Source organism: Microcebus murinus, chromosome 17 (genome assembly GCF_040939455.1).
Source record: "Microcebus murinus isolate Inina chromosome 17, M.murinus_Inina_mat1.0, whole genome shotgun sequence".
Taxonomy (NCBI): Eukaryota; Metazoa; Chordata; class Mammalia; order Primates; family Cheirogaleidae; genus Microcebus; species Microcebus murinus.
The window spans coordinates 11,590,418-11,610,210 of NC_134120.1; the positions used below are offsets into that span (position 1 = coordinate 11,590,418).

The 19,793-nt window shown below is 37.9% G+C and overlaps 1 protein-coding gene across 1 annotated transcript; it reads right to left on the reverse strand.

Moving 5' to 3' along the window:
* Positions 1 to 1,635: 1,635 nt before the first annotated feature.
* On the reverse strand, positions 1,636 to 15,543 carry SERPINB2 (serpin family B member 2). The gene is made up of 8 exons (XM_012774451.3): positions 15,440 to 15,543; positions 10,685 to 10,861; positions 7,402 to 7,521; positions 5,747 to 5,875; positions 5,113 to 5,230; positions 3,717 to 3,859; positions 2,928 to 3,092; positions 1,636 to 2,593 (listed from the first exon to the last, which is right to left on the reverse strand). The coding sequence occupies exons 2-8, from the start codon at positions 10,850 to 10,852 to the stop codon at positions 2,183 to 2,185; spliced, it is 1,254 nt and encodes a 417-aa protein (XP_012629905.2). The 5' UTR covers positions 10,853 to 10,861; positions 15,440 to 15,543; the 3' UTR covers positions 1,636 to 2,182.
* Positions 15,544 to 19,793: the final 4,250 nt, after the last annotated feature.

Below are 19,793 nucleotides of genomic sequence, written 5' to 3' on the forward strand. Positions count from 1 at the left end.
TCTAAATACCATGATATTGGGGATTAGCAATTCAGTGTATAAATTTTGAGGGGTATGCACCCTCATGGCAGTTCTACCTTCGTGGCCTCGTTTAATTAATTTCCAAAGGCCCCACCTCTAAATACCATGATATTGGGGATTAGCAATTCAGTGTATAAATTTTGAGGGGTATGAACAGAAAGCCCATAGCAATGGCTGAAAGTTTCCTAGAATTGAAGCAAGGTACAATTCTCCAGATGAAAAAATCTACTGATTAAAATAATATATATTTTTTAAAACACAATTTTAAAAATACACTTAAGGCAATGGAATATCAAAAAGTATTGTCAAGAACAAAAGAAAATTATTAAAACTACAAGCAAAAAAAATTATCTTGGTCTCAACTTTCCCATCAGCAACTTGGATGCCAAAAGATCATAGAATCATACCCTCAGAATGCTAAAGAGTGCTTTGAACCTGAAATTCTACACCCATATTCTAACTCAATAATAAGAGCATAATGTGGATATTTTAAGACTTGTAATGATTCACAAAGTTACCATCTACCACCTTGCAGAATGCATTATTAAAGTACTTAGAAAGATAAATCTAAAAGTAAGGAGAATGCAAGAAACAACAACCCTTAATTTTTAAGAATGTCTGATCAGAGGAAATCCACCATGATTCAAGCATTAAAAAATTAACTCAATAATTTTCTGAGATTCTACGCATGTGTTTGACCAGCTGACAATGAAACAGCTTTGTTACCGATAAACATAATAAGGGCCATAATCACTAGTATTTATTAAATACTATATATACCAAGTATTCTTTTAATTGCTTGATACATACAAACTCATTTAATCATCATACCAACTTTATGACAAAAGCTGTTTTTTCTCTAGCTTACACTGAAAGTAAACTAAAGTAAAAAGAAGCACCATGTGTGGCCCATGGTTAGACCACTTGTAAGTGTTAGAACTGGGATCTGGAGGCAGATAGTCAGGTCCTGAGACTACTTCTTACCCACCATGCTCTGATCAGTCAAGCATCTCTGCCTGCTGTGGTTGGAGCTGTGGTCCATTTCCAGGATCCAGCCACACTTTTGCAGCCAGACTATACTTTCCATCCAGACCCTCAGACATATGATTTCCCTTAGTTCTCAGCATTTAAATGATGTTCTGCTCTGCCTCTGATCCACTCAAAAACATTCAGTGCTATTTGAAACAAAACATCCTTAAAATGAGCTGTCTTATGTTTCCCCTCCTGCTCGTGCAACCAGCCCATCTCCACTGCTCTGAGCTCTCAGCTCAGTGACTGTGACCTTATTCTGTGTCTGTACCAGCTGACTTGGTGGTTCTTTCTGGTGTCCTTGAGGGTTAGACACTGGTCTCCTCATTCTGACCTAGACTATTCTGAATTGCCATGCCTTTTGCTGCTATGAGAAGGCAGCTCTCATTTATTTTTTATACAACCCCATCCCACTCACTTTCAATACTGCATATTCTTACAAGAGGGTGGTTACCCCCTTGGATCCTTTATCCTGTCTATTGTTTGTGGGTTCCCACAATCAAGCCATGATGCTGAACTCCTGGGAATCAAGGTATAACACGTCTTATGATCTGCAGACCTAACAGAGTGACAACAAACATATGGTTGTGTGGAAATATGTTTATTATATATTTGCAATTTTATATAAGTCACAGACACATATGCATAATGCTAGAAAGTCACATAACTATGTCTGCCAATTGTTCAATGCTTTCTTCTAGGTATTTATCATAGAAGGGTGTGGAGGGTCTCCTACTCATCCTTTATTATAAAAATAAGTAAATGAATTTCTTTAGATAGAAAAGTAACTGATCACCTGCTTCTGTAACTTTATCAGTTACATTAAATATACTGAGCAATAATAAAAAAATCTGTCAATATATAAAATAATAAATAAAAAGTTGATACTGTAAAATAAACTAAGAAAAACCAAATGGGCATCATGCCATGTTAGGAAACCAAAGGATTAATAGGGTTGTCGTATTATGATTGACAATTGTCTAGTCATTTCTGTGTTTATATTTAGTATGTAGCAGAAGTTGTTCAGAAGAACAGAAATATGTAGAAAAAGTCTCTAAATTTTTGGCACTTGAGATAGCAGTTCTGAGGATTATAGCTCATGCTACAAAATCCTGTGCAAGAATAGAACTCTTCAATTTTGGGGTAAGGAAAACCTGCCCCAAAATAAAATGATCTTGGTCACTTTGTGCAAGACAAAAAAAAGAAAAGGATGATCTGCCACAAACTGCGGGCCTCCGTGACCAGTTCTCCCTGTCATAACACCTCCAGTGCCAGCAGCTGCCTCAGTGCCCTCCTCATTAACATCCACCGTGGCTTGGTGGAACACTTCTGAAAGAAACAGGTCATTCCTCTCTGACATGCCTAAGAAATTGGCCTGGCTCTTGCTGAAGGCATCATCCATGCCCATGCTTCTCAGAATGGGTTTGAGTTCATAATGCTCTTCTAATTTGAACCGGGGAATGTACACCTCAACATCATCTTCCACCATGGTGTCTTTGCTGATCCACTTGTAGAGTTTGTCATAGGTTATTTCATTTTCCAGCTGCAAATCAAAACAAAGCAAAACAAAATAAATAAGCAAACAGAAAACACAGTGAATGTTAGAGAAGAAGGAAGACAACTCTAAGTCTAATGTTAAAAATCAGTTACTTTAACTTTACTATATTGTGGGTGATAAAAAGTTAATAGATTGGTCAAATTTTTGCAAGAAGGTAACATATATGACACAGTTAAGGCTTTGAATGAATTTTAGAGACATGTCACATTTACTATCTATCAACTGATTCACATGTTTCTGTGATAGGTGTAGATGCTCATGTCATGAAAGGTAGGCTTAGCCCCAGAAATTTAAAACAAGTGATGTTTGAAAGCCTTACCAACTCCAAGCCTGTGGACACATCAGCAATTCCATCTGGAAGTAACAGGAACATGCTGACATCTCCAGCATATGGGAGTTCTAGAATCTGAGTCTTCAGGTCTTTTATGTATCCAATGTTCAGCTTTTCATGCAAGACCATCATCTGTACAGGTATACGCTGAGTCTAAAGTTATTAAAAAGTAAACTATGAAAATCAATTCTAAGATTAGACATGAAAGAGAATGGGTTCTACTTTAGTGCTGAATAAATGTGTTTTGTTTAAAATCAACAAACTAAATTATTTGTATATCCTTACAGTGGGTACTCTGATCTTATTTACTATTAGCTCATTCAAGTTTACTAATTACTAAGATAGATAATAATAATATAGATAATAATAATACTAAAATATTTGTTCAGTATCTAATATGGGCCAGAAACCCTACTAATTCTCACTGTATACTTATAACACTTTGAATTAAAGATTATATTACCCTAGTTTTATAGATCAAAAACAAAATGCATGGAAGATTAGTAAGGTCATAGCTGCTAAGTGGTAGAGCCAACATTTGAGACCAGGTGTGTATACTTAAAAAGCCCATGGTATTCACCTCTACCCATACTGCCTCTTAGGAAATTATCAAATGATATTCAGTAGCTTGAAAGAGTCAATCAACTGCTCAACATGCAGAACTTATAACTAGCAAGTCATGTAAGAGAATAAATGAGTCATCTCTAATTTTTCTATTGCTGTCTTGTCAAAGGCCTTAAAATATATGTTAATAAAATGCATCTAGTTGTCTCATACCGAGTTCACACGGAAGGGATAAAGCCCATCCAGTTTCTTCTCAAATGGAGTTTTCCACTTTCCTTTGAAGTAGACAGTATTCACCAGGACCATCCTGGTCTCCGCATCTACAGACCCTTCAGGTAACAGGTTTGGAATTTTACCTACAGAAAACATAACATATATCTAGGTTTCATGATCAAGAACTGTGAAACTATAAATATGGTATCTTGAATTCTTTGAGTAGCCGTCAAACTCAGTGTCCACATTTGTCAAGCTGCAGAGATGTTAATCCTCAAACTCAAGGTTTTCTGGAGATTTATTTAAAGCATAAATGAAATTTGAAAAATAGTCTCAGAAGGTTTATAAAATCCAAGAGAAAATGAAAAAATAATGCATTTAAAGTTTAAAATGTCTATCAAATTTGGCAAGGAGATTTTTGACTTCCTTTTATATGGTTTTCTCAAAGTTTTGCAGTTGGTAGTTATTGAATTCAAGAAAGAAGTGAAAGCAAGGCTCTTAAGGAGCATAATAGTGCCTTTCCAAAGTATGTCACTTAGTACTTTTAGGTCTGATCTAGTCAGTCTATGGATCTGACCCACTCATTCATTCATTAACTTTATTTTTATGTCTTGCTATACCTAAAGTAGGAAGAGTGAAGATATAAGGAATGAGAAAGGAAGAACTATGCTGGATAAGATTAGAATACTAGAAGAGACATTAAAAATTGCTGGGAAACAATGTGCAATAAGTTTCACAATTGAGCTGAAGTACTATGACAATGCAGAGAAGGAAGTAAAGGAGTGAGCCGAGAAGGTTCTCAGAAATGATGACATCTGAGTGTGGTCATTGAAAAAATAAAAATTGATTTAAGAAACAGTCCAGTTACAAGGAATACTTGTTCTGCAGTATTTCAACCACTAAAATACCTTATTTTATTTAATCCTCACAACTACTCTATTAGGTTGGTGTTACTAGTGTCATTTTTCACAAAAAGAAACCATGGTGAGAGAGGTGAGCAACATCCCAAGCTTACAATGTTGGTAAACTTGTAAAAATTCTGCCTCCACAGCCCAGCACTCTCTGACATGGCTGAGATATATCAGATTCTAATAAAAATGTCACTATGGTCCCAGTTTAAATATATACATTTAATGTGTCCATTCAACATATTAACTAAGCATTAAAATTTGGGGTTACTATTTACATCTACTAGGTCTTCTATTAGATAGGTCTCAGTTTTTGTTTTTTTTTCTCATTTAAAACACCACTCAGCTAAACAGACATAAATTTAGGTTAACCAAAGTAACTAAAGTTTGAAAAATTGTAAGGAGAGGAGACCTAAGTTCAAGGATAGTTTAATAAAATAGTTCAGGGTTTTCTAAATGGAAAGAAGAAAATATTTTCTTGGTTTTACCTTTTGTTTCAGTCTCTACCCAGGAATTAATCTTTTTTCTGGCTGCTTCTGCGCATTCTAGGAAGTCAATTGCCTGGGGTTCTGCAGAGTAATATTTCTTACAGAGTTGCATGAATTCCTTTAAAGCAACAAAATGTCAATAGTTACATACAATATACACTGAACAGGCCATGGCGTAATTGCAGATTATGGGAGACCTGGGCTCAGTCAGGGTAGGGGCAGAGATTGGCTGTGGTTGGAGTGGCTGAGGGGAGGAAATAGAGCAGACTACAAACTCTCCGTTGGCCCCCTTCCCCACATTCCAGCCCCAACACTATCCACCCTTTTGCACTCTTTGCATTATAGACACTGAATAAGAGGAAAGAGGTTTGGCTTGGGGGATAGTGTCTCCTCTCAGGGAAAACAGTTGCATTCCTTGTCCTGATTTATTACTCTGCAATTGGGACATTTGCAACAGGAAGAGGAAGAACCCACAGTGGGGCAAAAAGGCAGCTGTGACCTGAGGCTAGCCTTTGGGAGACAGTATGGAATTCCAGCTCTGCTTGTGTGAATTGTAGAATTGTAGAGAACCACTTTGAAAGTGACCTCATTGCTGGTTTGGAGCCCAGCCATTTCAATTACAGGTTTCACTTACTTCCTTGAATCTTGCAGACTTCTCTCCAAACAGCTTATTGGCACTTTCCAATAAATAACCCCCTTTGGACGCATTGATGGCAGAGCTGAGAGAGCGGAAGGATGAATGGATTTTATATCCGGCTTGTGCCTTGATAAGAAAGAAGGGATTTTCAGTATATAACACAGGACTACCAAGAAATTTCTTTAGTGATGATAAGGTTTCTCAATACAACAGTAAAATACTGTTTTAATGCATTTTCTCACACACACTCTCTCTCTCTCTTTCTGTACTTTAGAGGAATCTTTGAGGAAGTTATTTTGTTAAGGACATAGTACATTAAAAGTAAGATAAATTTTAATTTGTTTCAAATTTGCTGTGTCTATTGACTGGATTTAAACAGGAGGTAACCAACACCCTAGAAGAAAGGTTCCTTTTCAGTTTCTTAAACTTCAATGTCCCTAAGGAATTTTTATTATAAGTTGTGAGAATCTGATGTATAGCAAGTTGATTTTAGTTAATAATACTGTATTCTTTACTTGAAATTTGCAGAGAGTACATTTTGTGTCCTCACTACACACACACAAATGGTAACTAATTATAGTGATGGATGTGTTAGTTTGACTGTGGTCATCATTTCACAGTGCATCAGCATCAAATAATAACATTGTACACCTTGAATATGTACAATTTTTGTCAGTTATGCCTCAATAAATCTGGGGGAGAAAATGTTACATTAGCATTGGTCTAGCAAAGGTCAAAAAGCTTCTGTAGGTGCCCATTTTATGGAGTAGCCTATGCAGTGGAAAACATGGGTTTTGGAAAACCACAAAAGTGAATGGGGATCCAATCCCCAACCTGCAGTTTGTAAACACTAGGGCAGAGACAGGGCTAAGTCACAGCAGCCTGGACTGGAGTGGAGGACGGAGCCCTCCAGATGGGCTGCTGGGTGCTGCAGGAGAGGGCCTCTGTCTTACAGGGGTCCTCTCCACCTCCTCTGGCCTGTACTTCCCTAGGTGATGGTAGATGGAGCATCAGGTGACCAGAAAGGAAGCTTTGGGAGACTCCATTGTCTACCTCATGAGCATGACTATAGAAGCTGGTTTCCAATAGAAGCACATCTAGACCCAGTTTCTATAATTAAGCTGACATTTAAGGAAATGGAGTATTGAGGAAAGGTATTACTACCTGAGATAGATGATACATAGATAGATATAGAAAGAGGATAGGTAGATAAGATGATGGCTGGGTGGATGGATGCATAGATGGATGGATAGATAGATGGGGAGAGATGTATCTGTTTGGGACTGGCCTTCCTCATTTCTCAGTTATTTGTCACTCCTTACCCTCTAACCTCTGGAAATCATCATCCATACATGTGTTTTCTGGGAGTCTTCACCATGGTTTTAGAATAAATTACACACACCCAACTAACAGCAGAGGGGTGTGATAGAATTTAGAAACAGCCTTGTTCTAAAAGTCCCAAAGTCTGGATTCTTCCTTGGCTCTGCCCTTCATTAGAGGTATGACCCATGATATTTTCTTAATGACCCGAGTCTTAGTTTTCTTTCTGTGAAATGGGGGAAGTTGTACAAAGTTCCTCTCCTTTCTAACACTGTAACTTTAAGACACAGGATTCTAGAAACAAAATAAAAATAAGCAAATGAGTCAGATACCTGCAAAATAGCATCAGGATAAGCCTCCTTCTGGACCTGCTGCGTGAATTCACAACCGGTGAAGTTCTCCGGGGTCACTGGGCTGACTTCATGGCCTCCGACTTTGTTAAACTGAAATACCTACAATCCCAATTACAGAGAGTGGTTACACTTTCCTACTGAATTACTGAACTTTAAACAGCAATGGCTATCAGGTACCTCTAAGTGACTGGTTTCTGGTTTCCTGACTTTGCATATGGGGAAGAAGCATAAATTGTCTTGGGAAAAAATGCCAGTATTTTGAAGAAAGTAATAAGGTTAACTCAAAATCTTGTGCCTCTTTCTCTCTTTTCAGTGGGCTGATACACAAAATATACTTCTAATCTGTCAAAAACTACATGCCAAAGTCAGCAGAGCCTAAAAACAGGTCGCTCAATATTAACAGGGCTCACCTAAAATATTTATACATACCCGGGACAAGTTACAGGGGCCTGACGACAGCATGGATCTCTTTATAAGTGGGCAGTTGCAGCTGACACAGGGATGCTGTCGGGTGGAGATTGGCCTCTGGAAGCTTCTCAGGCCCTGTCCTCACAGCACTGTCACCTGCCCAGCTGATCTGCCAGTCGTAGCACCTGCAGGCTGTCCCTGCCACCCAGCTGCCCCCACCTCCAACATCCTTGGGACCCACTAGTCCTGTAGCACTTTCCTGTGAGGCCCGTGGCGAGGGAAAGCTGATCTGGTGCGTGGGTTGGTGGTTGGGCTCTGCTAATGAAGGAAAAGCAGCCTTGTCCAGCCAGCTGGTGAATTTCTGAGCTGGAGGGAGAGGTGTCAGGGTTTGTGGGGACTTTCTCTGCTCTTCAAGTCACACATCGTAAGCCCTGTCTAATACTCTCTGAAAAGAAGGTGGCCCTACTCTACCCTCACATGAGGAAAGACTATTTCCTGCAACAGCTTCTCTGGTTTTCCTTCCTTCCAAGGAAATGGAGCCTTAAATCAGGGTTCTCACAGGTAAGCACTAAAGCTTTCCTGATTGCTGTAAAGTCACTCAGAGAGACAGAGCTCCCCGCAGGAGTGGGGATGCGAGGTGATCCCAGTCCATGCTAAGGCCACAGAGAAAACAGTGAGGCAGGCACGCTGCCCAAAAAGGCAGTTTGGCCTGCACAGGTCTTTTGCCTCACCCTAATCATAAGAACTGGCACACTAATCTCGCATGGGCTTGTATTCTTTAGGAGTTTATACCTATTTACTCTTTTCTCTCACTGTAACTATATACTGGTAATAGCTATACCAATTCCCAACTGTGTGGCCTCTTCTTGTCCTAATTTCATCATCTGTAAAATGAGTATGCTAATAAAAGCACCTACCTCATAGGGTAGCTATGAGTATGCTAATAAAAGCACCTACTTTATGTAGGTAAATTCACATAAAGTTCTTAGAAAGATGCCTGGCTAAATAAAGTACTAGTAAGTATTAGCTGTTATTACAACTATGGCTACTAAGTGTTTTACATATTATCTCTAATCTTCACAACTGTCTTAGAGGTTATACGTTTTCATTCCCACTTTATAGATAAGAAAACTGAGGTGCAGAGGGTTTCAATGCCTTAACTCACACACCTTGTAAGTGGCAAAGCCATGACTCCAACATAGATAGGACTGTCTCTAAAGCCTGTACTTTTTCCTCCAAGCCAAAGAACTTCTCTTTCTTATTATTCAGGAAGCAATAAAATTAGTATTTGAATTTTAAAATCTGTATATGCAGCAGAGTTATAAAAAGCCTATATAAAATCCTTGCATAGCCTATAGTGCTTAAAGCACTTTCTAGATACAGAAAATCTATCTCATGTCTAGAGTGACCAATAAGTTAATTTTCCTTTAGTATCACAATCAAGTTTTTTACTTTAACAACCCAGAGAACTTTACTTAGCATTTGCCCTCAAAATATATTGCTTCTGATTCATTTACATTAAAAATAATTTAAGACCTTGATGTTTTCTGAAGTTTTCATGGCAGTTTACTATCTTTATTTTTTAAAGCAAAAACTAATAATAATAATAAAGAAGAAGGAGTATTGGAAAATGCTGCTGGCATCGGAGAGTTGAGCAACTGAAGTTTGTTGTAAGTCTCCATGTTTAAACTGTCACAAACACAGAGAGTGATTCATCCATCCCCTGTCTTCCTGTAGTGAGATTAGCCAATGTTCTCTCTGTGAAACTTCAAACTTTGAATGAGGCCCAGCTTTCATGGATCACTGTGTGCCTGGAAACCATGTGTATGTACTCAGGTACAATTCTCATGGGAAACTATAAACCAGCTGGTGGCATTTTGGTGTGACCAAAAGCACAATGAGTGTTTGTACTTAAAGCATTCAATTTTAATATTTGTGTGTGTGTGAATGCAAAGGAATTTTAATTATATTATGACCATGTCCAGGTCACTGACCTAGGAAATAACATGGGTCACAAGAATTTTACATATGCTGAACAAAAGCCCTAACACTATTACAGTGTGCAATGTATGAGTTCAGCATATTTTCAAGGCCCCAGACTTAGTAGAAATGTTCACTGCCTGGGTCTGTGTCCATTCACCAAGAAAGGAAGGGAAAGACCTTGATACAGAAATGCATCGCATTGCTGTTCCACACCCTGTCCACCTTGATTCTGAACACTGGCCACACACAGTGCCGAGATCTATTTTGTTGACAGGACCTCATGGGCTTGATAATATGATGAGGTCGTCTGAAGCTACATCACTATTCATGCATCTCTGTGAATGTAGTCAACACAGCCCTGGTACATTGTTTTCTTTTTGCAACACATTCTTCACATCATTAGGAGTAATTTTTTCATAGAAACTGGGAGCAAACACACCATGGTGGCAGAGCAATGAGAAGCCTGAGCTATTAGTTAGGAAACAGTGGAGGCTTCACGCATACTGCCAGTGTTCTCATCTATAAAGTGATATCTATCTTAAAACTGAATGAGATAATGGGTGCAAAACACTCAGTGTGAAAAGTAAGAACATTATATTATTAAAATGTATGATGCTGTCACCATTAACTATTTACAGGCTATTCAACTCCTATATACCTTCGGCATCCACAGTTGAGGGTTTTTGTGGTTTGGCTGTTTTACAGATTTGAGTCTAAGGAATTCATGTTGTAAGAGCTGGTGCTTTGTTAGCACCAGCTGATGATTGCTGACCTCATTTAGTCAAAATGTCCTGAGCATAAAATAAGAGCAATTCTACAATTCAGTTTAGGAACCACTCAGTCCTAATATGGAGCTTTAACTCAAACTCACCTTGGCCATCTGGTCTTCGGTGTTGCCCCTGGAGCCCATGTAGACCATGGCCATGGTGGATGAAATGCTCCATGGAGAGAAGAAGAGGTTCTGGGTGGGGCTCACTTGTGCCAGATGCTTGAAGAAATTGAGGGCAAAGATTGTGTTTGCCACATAAAGGTCTGCCATTGTTTCAATCTAGAAGGAAAGTGAAGAAGAAAAAAACAACTTTATAAAAGATGATGTAACATTTGGGTGAGGTCAGCAGATTAGAACAGGCTGTACCCTATATAGGGTTGAGGTTCCCTCTCTGTTCTTTCTCATGGGACAATGTGAGGTAGAGCAAGGAAATTTTCATGGTCATGTGATCTGCATAACTATAAAGGGCCCTATGCTTAGTTCTCCTATCACTGTCTTGAAATTCTTCATAGTTTTAAACAAGAGGTCCACATTTACATTTTGCATGAGACACTATATCCTAACATACAGAGAACAGTTATAAGATGAGTAGTGGCATTCTATGGCACTACATATAATAACAATGATAATAACAGCAGTAATGAAAAATAGTAGCAAGAGTAGGAATTAAAGTCAGGTGGGGTCATGCTCTCAACCTCTGTGCTGCACCAACACACTGCACACCCCATACCACACACAGACACACACACACACACACACACACACACACACACAGATACACATATATCCAAGTATACGCCACATTCATACACATTTTTCTTGGCTCCAGTTGAGATGATCAATCTCCTTTCAAGTTACCTGCTATTCTAGAAGTGGATCAGACTCATTGTCTGAGGGTTTATACTTCACCCAGATCCTACTCCCAAATTCCTGTCCTACACATACTACATATACCACAGCCTTGCTGTAAAAGGACTTCCTAAGTTGGGGAGTTCATTACTGGAGTACTAGAAGGGCCCCCTTTCTGACACCCCATCCTCCCATGTGGGAAGTCAATGCCAGGCAGGACTGCAGGGATAATCCCACTTATATGAATCACATACATACACAAACTATCTGAAAATAAATGACAGACACATGTTCCATGACCTAAAGCTCTACATGCAACTGAATGTTTGGACACACCCAAGGGGTGTGTGTGTGTGTGTGTGTGTGTGTGTGTGTGTGTGTGTGTTGTTGGTACTGGCCAATGCTCATCTTTCCATCTGTATGTTTTGTTTTCATCATAGCTTGAGACATACCTTATAATTAACAAAATATATAAATATACCAAACAACATTGACACTCATCATCCCTCAGGAAATCTCCTTGTGACAGTGGCTTCCCAAAACTGGGGAGTGGCTTGGGAAAGTCCCCCAAGATGAAGCATGTTATGTAGCTGTTGTCTTGATTGTCTATAGCCATGGTCTGACTTAGCAGGGGTTCCCAACAAGGATAAGCCGTCAATTATTTCTCTAATCTATAAGAACTCTTCTTTTTTTAAGAAAGTAATTGGAATGTGTGTCAACATTTCTCATTTTAAATATGACCTGATTGTACTTTACCAAAACAAATATAGTAATTTAAGTAAAATTTATTCCTGAAACTCTCCTACCTCCTTTTGTCTCCTGATTTAATCTTCATAAGATCTGTATGAGGCAAATATGTTTGTCTCTGTTTTATAGATTGCGGGGGAGAGTAGTTGAGGCAGGCCCGCAAGGAGATCAGCTGCTTCTCCCTGCAGAGCCAGGTCCCTAAGATAGGGGTCACTACAGAGGATAAGGAAATTGATAGGAAATAGAGAGAATAAAAGAATACACAGAGACTAAGGTATAGTTTATAGTTTTATATAAAAAAGCTCAGATATAACAGCGGAGTTACTCAGGAGACTGGACGTATCTCCATGAACGTCCAACAATATGGTTAGATTCATACAAGCTTTTATAATCACAGATATCAATTACCAGTTGTCAGGGTGACATATTTGCAAATCAGGGAATGCAGCTGCTAGGGGATACAGGTAGTGGGTTGGGGTCAAAAGTCCTCTCAAAAGGCTTCTAATCTATCTAGGTGAACAAACAGGTACAGAATCTTTCAGGGACTAACTTCTAAGTTATAAGAGGTAGTTGTCAATTAACAAAGGTATAACAAAAAAGGTATAGTGACTCTATGCTTCTTTGATCTAGTTATTGTGGACTTAAAGGTAGACAGACAAGAGAGAGCAGGAAGCCCATCTCTACAAAACAGGTTGTTTATAACCACTGGGGCGCATCTCTGGGCAAAGGGCACGCAATGTCTCCGGCTCCCATCCTGTGGGCCCTATTTGCCTTACCTTGCCTTTCAAGACACAGGGAAGCTCACAGATTTTGAGATACTGGGAAGCCTTCCTGGAAAATATCCCTACTGGAGATTTGAGAGCTCTCCCATGATAGCAGCCTTTAATAAGTGAACTATTGAGTTCACACATTCCTTCAGGGCAAAACCATGAAAACTCCTGTTTCTGTCTTTAATATAGCAGTATTGGCTTATACAATAAAATAATGGTCTTATGAGCCACGTCTCATTAATTCCTCAAACATATTTTCCCAATGATAGATTATATCCATATGCTCAGAGAGGTTAAGTAATTTGTATAAGGTCACACAGCTCATATGTAACAGACCAGGGGTTCAAGCTCAAGTCTGCCTACGGAAGTCCACTCTTGAATGTCCCACACTGCCTCACTTGTGGATATATACATTCACTATGATGTGGAAGAGTTTAAGTAAGTTAAAGTGTGAGAAATACTAGAAAGAGAGAAATAAATAGAGAAAACAGCGACTTTATAATCCTACTAGAAGGCTTAGTAAGTTTAAAAAATCACTATTTCTTTTCTTTTGCTTCATCATAGGTACTAGATCAACTTGAGTGGATCAGAAATGTGTTTCCTCTTCCCTCCACAATTTAAAATTGTCTTTACAGCTAATTAGACTTATTATATGGGTTTTTCAAAATTAATTATCTCAATACCTTTTGGAAAATAACTGAATATTAATAATATGAATAAAATATTTCTCTATACCTATGTAAAAAATGTAAATAAGAGATAAGAGCCAAGAAAAGTAAATTTAGACTTCTCCCATACCTAGTTCTTTGTTACCATCTGCATAGTCACTTTGACACTAAGAAAAATTGAAGTGTTAAAACAAACTATCAGAAAGAGCTGTTAACAAGGTAACTTGATAAAACAAAAATTAGTAAGAACAGAATAAAATTTTCCTAGATGCATTTACTCTTTTTAAAAGACTGAATTCTATTTTTAAGTGAGGTATAATTAATTGCATTGAACATAAAAATATTTGATGTCTATATAGCAGTTACAGAATTCCTTCAGCTCCCTTTTTGCTTAATTTGCATAGTTACTTGTCTAGTGAAGCTTAGCAATTTCTGTTATACAAATGAAAACTTGAAGATGTAGATTGCACAGCTAGTTCATTTCAAAAGTCTAGACCTGATACCTGCCTTCTGATTCCAAGTCTAGTGCTTTTCCTATAAAATTTTCTAATATTAATAAGTTTTGAAATGTCCTTAATTTTAGAAATCTATGAAGCATGCATATACAGTGTTTCCTAATTCTCAGACAAGGCCATGCCTATGTTGGATAAATACCTAGCAAGGCAATGCAAAATTAAATTCATGGATTGATGTGAATTACCACAGCCTTCCAGAACAGGTACACCTGTAATTTCTTAACACTATAATAAGTTATGCAACTTCACCAACTTCCAAATATTATGCTCCTAATTAATGTTTAATATTATCTTTGGGAAAAGTGGCAATGGAATAGGAATGAAAATCATACGCAGGGCTGGGCTCCCTGATGCTTGTGTTGCTTCCTGCAACACAAGTTGACAAATGCACCACTGAAACTTGGCACAGGTAATGAAGAATTTGGGAGGAGCCACCAGGAACACTGCCACTATAGCTCTTCCCATTGGCCCTGGATGTTAGATTGGAGTTTCCTCTGGCATTTAAAGCCACCTTTTATTTTTGCAACTAGACAGTGCAAATATTTTGAAATTGACCACAAAAATCAATGAGAACCAAGATAAAACAATAGTTTCAAGGAAACATTTCATCAAAATTTGCTACATTTTCCACCCACAGAATTAAAAACAATATAGTTGATGACTTTCATAATGAATAAGGTGTCTCCTTATGGGGTATTAAATTATTTATTGAACCATACTTGAGTCAACCCAATAGCTAGTTTGGCTGATTTTTCACTTCTATTAAATTGATCCATTATTGAACTAAATTCAACAAATAGTTCTTATTTTACATTGACCCAACCCAAATTGCTGCTTAATTTCTGCAGTTTCTGATAGTTTATTTAGCAAATTGAGTCCTTTTTTCCTTTTACTAATATACAATGTATATATTACTTTCAATTGCTTACATGAAAATATTTTAGTTTATCTAGCTAGTTCCATCACATTCAGCATCAAAACAGTAGCTAGTATAGAATATATATATTTTTAACCTATTGAATAAAGTTGACATCACAATTTGAATGTACATTTTGTTTTGGTTAATGCTACATAAAGCATTGGCCAGCTTCTGAGTTTCAAAATTAAGCCTTACTATAAATTTAATGCAAATCTTGAACTAAAATATTTTAGTTCAATTAAACAACTAAACAAGAAAACACTTAATTTTTACTCACCCTCTACAAACATCCCACAACTTAATTTTCAATATATTAATACCAACATAAAAGAGGAGAAAATATGAAATCATATTTTCTGTAGAGAAGGCCATAGAAATCACTGAAATACCTTGTTATTCTCTGAGTTGCCGTCTTACAAGAACTGCTCCTCTGAGAGTAGTTACAGATCAGACATGGTAATGACTGGGTTTATAAAGCTCTGCCCCTCCCACACAGCATTTCTCTCTCTCTCTTTTTTAATCTATATCCTTTGAGTGATTCAACATTTTACTCAGGAAGACATCATTAGAAGAGAAATGCCTATTTGTAAAGGCATAGTTTGAGAAATTTGTTGGGAGGATGACATCACTCAGAAACTTAAGAATTTGTCAATATCTACATATGCCTGTCAAGGTTAGCTAAAACTCATCAAGCCCAGTTTCAAGACTTTCCCAGCTATACCTCAAGGATAGTTTCAAATTCCACCATACTCCTTCTACCTTTGAACAGCCATGGTCTGAGAGGGTGTTTTCCGATATATAAAGACAATGGGATCTTTTCTCTCTTTTGAGTCTAGGCAGATCCAAGTGACCTTTTAGGTAAGGGAAGGAAGAACAAAACACTATTTTCCATCTTAGAAATTCTCTATTTTAAACTGTCATACATTTTCTCAAGCTATGATTTCCTAAATAATCCTGGGTTCCACCCTAACAGCCTGTCACAAGCCACACCCAAAGAACTTTTCATTTGCCCTGGATTAGAAAATAAATCTTATCTTTTAATAAGAGCCACTGACTCATAGCAGTTTTAACATCCCTTGGCACGCACTACTTTCCAGTGAGACTTCAGTAGCCTGGTGGTCTCTGTCTCTTCTCCCTTTTCATCAGTCCCCTGGGAGAGTGCTCCCCCCACCTCCTGGCAATGTCTGTGTGACCAATCTGTTCGACTGTTTTTTAACCACACATTGGCAGTTCAACAATTTGGGACAGATATCAAATGTACCTAGAACTCCAGCCACGCTTTGCTTCACTTCCTTTTCAGGCTCTGCTGTCTCCCACCATATTGCTTTCATTCAAGTTACTCTTCTCAAGAGAAACATCATCCTTCCTTCTTTCAACTGATTCAAATCTATGAGGTTTGACTCACACCCCGTAACTTCCAATGAGTCCAGTCTGACCCCTAAATCCTCAGTGATCTTCAACATAGAACTGCCCATTTTAGAGTTGAGTGTGCAATGTAATAATCTTGTATATTCTGGCTGTTGCATTTGAATTAGGCTTCCATCTCTAAAGATATTACACACTTGGTTTCACTTCAGCAGCAAGAATAGTGCTGAGCATCAAGTGGATTCTTACTAAATACTTTATGACGAATTGAGTAAGATGCTAACACTCTCAAGAGAGGCGTTATAGTGTGGTAAGCAAGGATGTGATTCTTAGAGAATTTGAAGATCTCATTTGAATCCTCTTTCTGCCACTTACTATATTAGTTGAATAATCTTGCACACATTTCTCAGCTACTGTAGCTTTTGATTTCCTATTAACACTGCACAGCTGATATTGTTGATTGCCTACTCCAAATCAACTCTTTCTGCTATGCTTCTTCCTAATTTCTACTTTCTTCAGGTATTATTCAGAGATTCCTTATCTCAGGGAAGGAGAGCCTTGCTACTGGTCTGGGGGGTGGACATATAAACTCAGTACTGGGCAATGAGCATGGGATAAGTTTGTTGGAGAATGTTTAGGAACATTTTTCTTTCCTGTTAGGAAGGAAGCATACAAGGAGAAACTCTGCTCTGTTTTCTATACCATCTCCTCTTACCCGACTTTGAGCAAGGTTGTGTTAGAATATGATGCTGAAAGATGTTACAGCCATATTGCAACCATACAGGAAGGCTAAGAAATTTGCAGAGATGCCAAAAAAGAGCCGTGACATCTGAAAGTCCCTAAGCCCATGCCATAAGCCACCTACCTCCAGTTTATGTTCTTGCTGTTATTGTTATATAAGACAAAATCTAAGTCTGTACTGTTTAAACGTTATTAGACAGTTTGGATCCTCTGTCATTTGCAGCCAAAAGCATTCCTAAATAACACAGACTTTTGTGAAAAAAACATAAGATAATGCCTGTTAAGATCTTAGCACTTAGTGCTTCATATAGTAAGGGATGTATAGTGCTAGTTAATACATAACAGAGTGACTGTTGGTAGTCAGATTTGGGAGTTGCCTTCCTGTCTAGATTAGAACAGTTTTACAAGCTCATTATAACAAGATAAGGCTTTCACACATCAAACAACTAGAGAAAGTTCTGAAAGACGGTATATAATTAAAACTCAACTTGAGTGGTGCTAATTGTAGGTGTCATAGAAGGAGGGGAAAGGATTAATAACATGTATTAGGGCCTTGAGGAAAGGGTTGAGATAAATGAAAAAAATGGAAGACAGAAAGTGTAAGGCACTAAAATTACAAAAGTGAGAAGCAAAGATCATTGAATAGCTTTCTGAGGTCTGCCTGGAGCAGAGATGATGCTATAGGGGATAGGAGAGGAAAGAAGACAGATCTTATAGCGGGGCCTCCGATACCAGACTGAGTTAAGATCTGCTCTAAAGGCAGTCTATGGTAAACTCTAGGGAAGTAACCTGTAAAAAGTGGTGTTTTCAGAAGAAAAATCTGGAAATCCAAAGAGAAAGAACCTAATATGTCGGAAAGCTGTGAGGAGACCACAGCAGTATCACTACCATTAGGTCAACTAGAAGAAATAGCACAGCCACCACCAAGTGTTCCTTATCATTATAAAATACATAGATTGAGTTTTCTCAAATAACCTGAAATAGTGTGTGCAACAATTTTAGGGCAGATCACTTGTATGGAGGCTGAGAACACATCTTGCAGGAAAATGTGTATGACATAATCATAAGTAGAAAAAGTAAGGAAATAAAATTATATAGGCAGTACGATTTCAAGTATATAAATAAAATATGTGCAGAAGACAAATGATGAGGCAAATATGCCAAAACATAAACAGTGTTTATCTCTGGGTGGTAACTTTCTGGATTTATCATTTTCTTTCTTTATACCTTAAAATTTTCCCAAATTTTCCATAAGGAGCATACATTACTTTTAAAATCAAAAATACATTATCAAAGTATCTATATTGAGAATTTTTTCTCCCTGCCAACACTATAGTGAATCATGTATTAATATAAAGGAGAAATATCCACAGGAAGAAAACAACTTTATAAGTAAAGTTATAGTATTCTAATTTGAGACTTGCATACGCTGTGCTTTTTTCTTTGAAACACCTATCCAACTGTGATTGAATAGCCTCTGGGGTTAACTTTTCAGTGTCCATCTCTCCTGTTAGATGGTAACAGCCATGAATTCTAAGACCATGATGGTCTTCCCCAGTAGCCAGAACAGGCACTTGGCTCATACTAGGTGCTCACTAAATGTTTGCTGAATGACTTATTGATGTTTAGCACATTGTACTGCCTTTCTATTCTCCTCTCCACTTTGAATGAGCAACCACCAATACTTCCATAATTTCCCATTTTACATGATTTACGGTGAGGTGGGGAATGTACACATTAGGAAAATGCATCATCTCTGCATCAGTTGATAAATTATTCCAAATATGATATGATTGTAGGTCAAAATGGAAATCCTGTTTTGACATAAAATTCTATATAATAACCTCGTTTTATTGATGAATTTATATTATACATATTGAAATACTGTTAAGTTATTACAAAGATCATTAATATTAATTAGTCTTAGTATTTAGATAGCATGGCTCATCCTACAAACTTAAGATGCTGCTCTGAGCAAGACCAAATGTAGGCGAAGGCAGTCATCTCTATGGTGTAAATTTGGGGGCACATTGTCTAAAATATTACCCAATATACACTTCTTAAAATATTTTTATCAGAGAATAGACTTCTTCTTTATGATTAGCAATAAAACTTAGCATGTTAATGGCTCTGGGAGAAATATTACGTGTATCTAAATTCCTGTGAAGAGGGTTTGAGGGAAGAAGGGTGGTCAAGGATGGAGTTTCGGGGTGTGTGCAGAGGGTAAGCAAAACAATGAGAAGGCTTTGGATGAGGGTGGGCCTCCACCACAGCAGGGAAGGGCTGGCAATCCCTGACAGCAGAAAGTAAAGCTTACCTATTTTAAGATGTGGCCCTAGGCCAGCCAGGAGTGTGAGAAAGTCTGCATATGAAATAAACTTTGTTAGGGAGTGTAACACCTCTGTCAGAGTATTTACCTTGTTACCAAGTGACAACCCCAACATAGATGCCAGTGTTCTGTGATTCAGCTATTTGAGAAAGCCAATAACCTTCACAAGACCTATCATGCCAAAAGCAGGCCAAGAGAGACTGCATGTTCAGAGCAGCCTCAGAATGCTTTGTGAGTCATAAATTCACTCACCAGGTATACCAGGTGAAACTCTGTGCTTACACAGGTCTAATGATACAATATTGAAC